Here is a 3707-nt window from a genome sequence, read left to right as displayed (position 1 = left end):
ACCCTTCTGCCCCTGGTGGTCTGCAGACCATGGGAGAGCTGCTGAGAAGTGAAGGTCTGTCAGCAGAACCACCAGCCTTCCTCCCTCCCCGTTCAGTGCTGCACAGCCACGGGGGTCCTGGCTCCCCTTATGCCTCACTGGATTTCACGGTGGATAAATACGCAACAGCTGGTAGAATGTTTCCTCACGGTGGCCATTTCCACATGCATTCCCTGGTCTCTGTGTAAGAGCAGTGAAGATCTGAAAAACTGAGGAATTTGAACTTGGACCAAAGTCCACCTCTCATGCAAACAAATAACGCTCGGCTCAGTTCAGGCAGATCTATCCTGGAATGCTTCTCCCCACTTGCCCTTCAATAGGTTTTTACCAGAAACCACTCTCACACACCAGAATTGTAATTGAAGATACACTTTTACTTGAAGAGTCACCTTTTTGGTCCAAAACTTGAAAAGAAATCAGTAAAGGATACTTAAGCCTCCTTAGTACAGAACATGGCAGCAACTTGACTGAACGTTACAGCACAGTGCTTTCCTTTAACAATCCTCCTCGAACAGGAAACTCCTCTCCATCGAGTTGGAGGTCTCCACCTCCAGGGAGAACCAGCCTCGTGGTACGCTCTCCAACCACTTGAGCAGTGCTTAGGAACTGACTGCCTGAGACATATGGGAGCTGACATCAGCTAAGAGCTGGAGCAAATACAGAGACTTCCTTCAGCTCCAACTGAAGCAAGAGTAGAGGGAAATTTACCTTCTTTAAATTTCATCGGCATGTAAAATGAGTGTAAAATGCCAACTTCTCATCCCACAAGGCAGCCATTTCCAGCCTGCTAAAAATGTGTATGCTCTACCCTAAGTTCTAGCTGAGAAGTCTAACCTTCTGTACAGAACTGACAGTTATTATTCATGGAGCTCGATAACAGCTTGTTCCCAACTGCCATTTCTTTAATAAAGAATACGATTAGAAATGACGATAATGAATTTCAACAAACAAATTAACATTACATCTTTTCGTAAGTTAACTCATGGCCACATATAGTACACGTCTTCTTGTATGTTTCTTCATCAACGTTTTCTTCTGGTCCGTATTCATGTTCATGGATACTAGCTGTCTTCTTCCACAAACTACTCCTCACTGCACGGCGAAGCTCTGATGAGAAACGTTAAGATTTTTTGAGGGCTCTGAAGTGTTAGTTAACAAAACTCAAGCCACCCACCTTTCCAAGGCCTACACTTTGGCAGTCTGCTAGCTGACAGTCTTCCATGAATGTGAGGGCAGATCTGGTATTGCAAGAACAAGTTCTGATCTGCCTTGCAGCCAACGCAACCTCACCTCGTTTACATGATTTTAAAGGATGGGAGCTACCGTGAGAATCTCTCTCAGGAGTTTTCTGTCTGGAGGGAGCACATGTTGCCCACTGCCTTTTTAGGCGCTGCCCTTCAATGACATCTAGAAAGGTTAGATGGAGCGTTCCATAAAGCCACCTGTTTTTTTACAGGACTGAGAAGAGCCTTCCATTCTGCTCACAGGCATAAAGCTCTAAGCTTTGTGCCCTGCAGTGTGAGTTGGGTGTGCAGCTGTGGCAGCAAAGTTGCGACGGAACCGGGCGCAGACCTGCGTGCTGAAAGTGGGTAGCAAGAACATTAAGCAGCAAAGGGTGGTAACGTTTTCAACCAAGTCAGTCAGGGTGCAACCGCTGTCAAGTCGAGGCCTGTCCTTGCCCTGCACTCCACTGTCTTGGCTGCAGCCTGCTGCAATTCCCATGCTTGCTCAATCCCATGTTCTGCCTCCTCTGGGCTCAGTGAATGAGAACCCGAAGCTGAGCAGGCATGCTATGGGCAGTGCAGACTCTGGCTAAGAAAAGAATGTGCAGCCTTAAGAACAGCTAGCATGTCAGAGCTGAAAGCGTTGGTCAGAATTACTCCAGCTGAAAACTCTTCTAAATGTTAACTTGGAATAGTAAGGAAGACAACCACTAAAAAACATGAGCTGGGAATATCTAAGGCACACTGTGCATGATACCAAAGAATTTAAAAAGCTCTGTAACGCACTGTTGTAATTCATCTCTGGTCAGCTGTGAGAGCAGACCAGACTGCTCCCAGCACAATGCCATGGGCCATGACAGACCTCCATTTTGTCATACAGAAAACTGACCATTTGGGGCAGATGGAGGAACGAACTGGCAGAGAACTGCTTTAGGTACCGCATTATCCAGGTTTACCCACTTACCTTTCACTTTTTTATCAAACTTCTTCTGTTTCATCTTCTCTCTGCTGTCACGGCGCTGTTCCTTTGCTTCTTGCAAAGATTCTTCATTCCCCCACACTTCCAGAGCACGCTTGATTACCTACAGGACGGACACAGATGTGTTTCTTTTTGCCCTGAAATGACAGGAGCATCTAACTCGTGAGTGCAATTTACACACACCGCCAGCCTCACCATGAGTCCTGCCTCTGCCTTGGAAATACCGACTCCCAAATCTGAACATTCCTTCCACGGTGAAAGGGGGGCAAGCTCACCCCAATTTAAGCCCAGCTGCAATTCCATGCGTATTCAAGCGGAGCTGCAGCATCGTTAGCAAAGCAGCAAACGAGAAGCGACCGCCCTGCCCGACGGAGCTCCTGCTCCTGCCATGGGCCATGCAGGACCACACTGCGCTCTGCTTGTGCAACACAGGCAGGCAGATCTGTGTCCTGGATGCCTTGACAATGCTCTCACACGTGCATGTCTGCGTGTGTTTGGACCGCACCTCTCTACTTCAACCACAGAGAGAATTTACACAGCTGGACTGAACATTCCCACCCTTAGCAAATGATTCAGAAACTCGACCTGAAGTTACAGATTTGGGTTATTGGCAAAGTCAGACAGAGGTAAAAAGAGTTGGAAATGTCCCAGGTTTCTCTATACCTGCAGTTTTAAGTAAAGTTTCATGTCACCCCACCGGGGATTATGAGGGTTTTTCTTCACAATGAATCTAAGCACCGGTTCTCTCTTATCTAAGTCACAGTCTTTCAGGAGATACTCTTCTTTTGCTTCTGTCCTTGTGATGAGCTTATGTTTATCTTCAGCATCTCTGCAAGATGTAAAGTAATAATGAGAAAGCTGCCCAGGAAAACCAAGCACTATTTAGTCTCCCAAGTTCCCATCAAGACTGCATGCATTCCTGAAATTCCAGCAGAGCAACAGCCCCCATCCATCCCCCGTTTTTATGCATGCAGCTCCAAGGATCCAGCTGAACTGCAGGACAGGTTTCCCGGGATCGAGTCCCATTTCAGCCAAAGACTGAGCGTCTTTTGTCTGAAACCTGAAGAGTTTTCCTCTCTGACTTTTCTTTTCTTACAAGGAACGTAACACCCACTCCACGAAATCGCCAATTATTTCAAGCACTTCTCCCAAGCCGGGAGCGATTCAGGGGACAAAAGCACGAGCCCAACACATGGCCGGGAGATAAGGAGCGTGAGCCGGGCCGACCAGCAGTCACAGAGCCGGATCGCAAAGGTGAGGAAGGCAGACACCTTCCCACTGCCAGACAGAGAGCAGCAAGAAAACCAAAACCTGGAAATATTAGCACGTACAACTTGCAGACGAAAAGCTGTCTGCCCACGGCGGCGTTCGTCAAATAAAGGGAAAATAAATAAAATAAATAAAATTTATGCTGTCCCGTGCCCTGAGTTCAGCTGGGATCCCTCGGTGCGGCCAGCAGCTCCGCT

At 47.6% G+C, this 3707-nt stretch overlaps 1 protein-coding gene across 1 annotated transcript in view; it reads right to left on the bottom strand.

Annotated features, from left to right (window-relative positions):
* Positions 1 to 398: 398 nt before the first annotated feature.
* The window catches only part of XPA (XPA, DNA damage recognition and repair factor), a 3866-nt gene continuing 557 nt past the window's right edge, over positions 399 to 3707 (bottom strand). Inside the window, exons 2-4 of the mRNA XM_010726188.3 lie at positions 2905 to 3070; positions 2227 to 2344; positions 399 to 1146 (exon numbers count right to left, since the gene is read on the bottom strand). Of these exons, the coding sequence (XP_010724490.1) occupies positions 998 to 1146; positions 2227 to 2344; positions 2905 to 3070 (433 nt within the window). The 3' untranslated portion in view covers positions 399 to 997. The remainder of the gene's footprint in view (positions 1147 to 2226; positions 2345 to 2904; positions 3071 to 3707) is intronic.

Source organism: Meleagris gallopavo, chromosome Z (assembly GCF_000146605.3).
Source record: "Meleagris gallopavo isolate NT-WF06-2002-E0010 breed Aviagen turkey brand Nicholas breeding stock chromosome Z, Turkey_5.1, whole genome shotgun sequence".
In the NCBI taxonomy this organism is placed as follows: domain Eukaryota; kingdom Metazoa; phylum Chordata; class Aves; order Galliformes; family Phasianidae; genus Meleagris; species Meleagris gallopavo.
The sequence above is the reverse complement of the archived record's forward strand: the minus strand, read 5'-3'. Positions and strand labels throughout refer to the sequence as shown.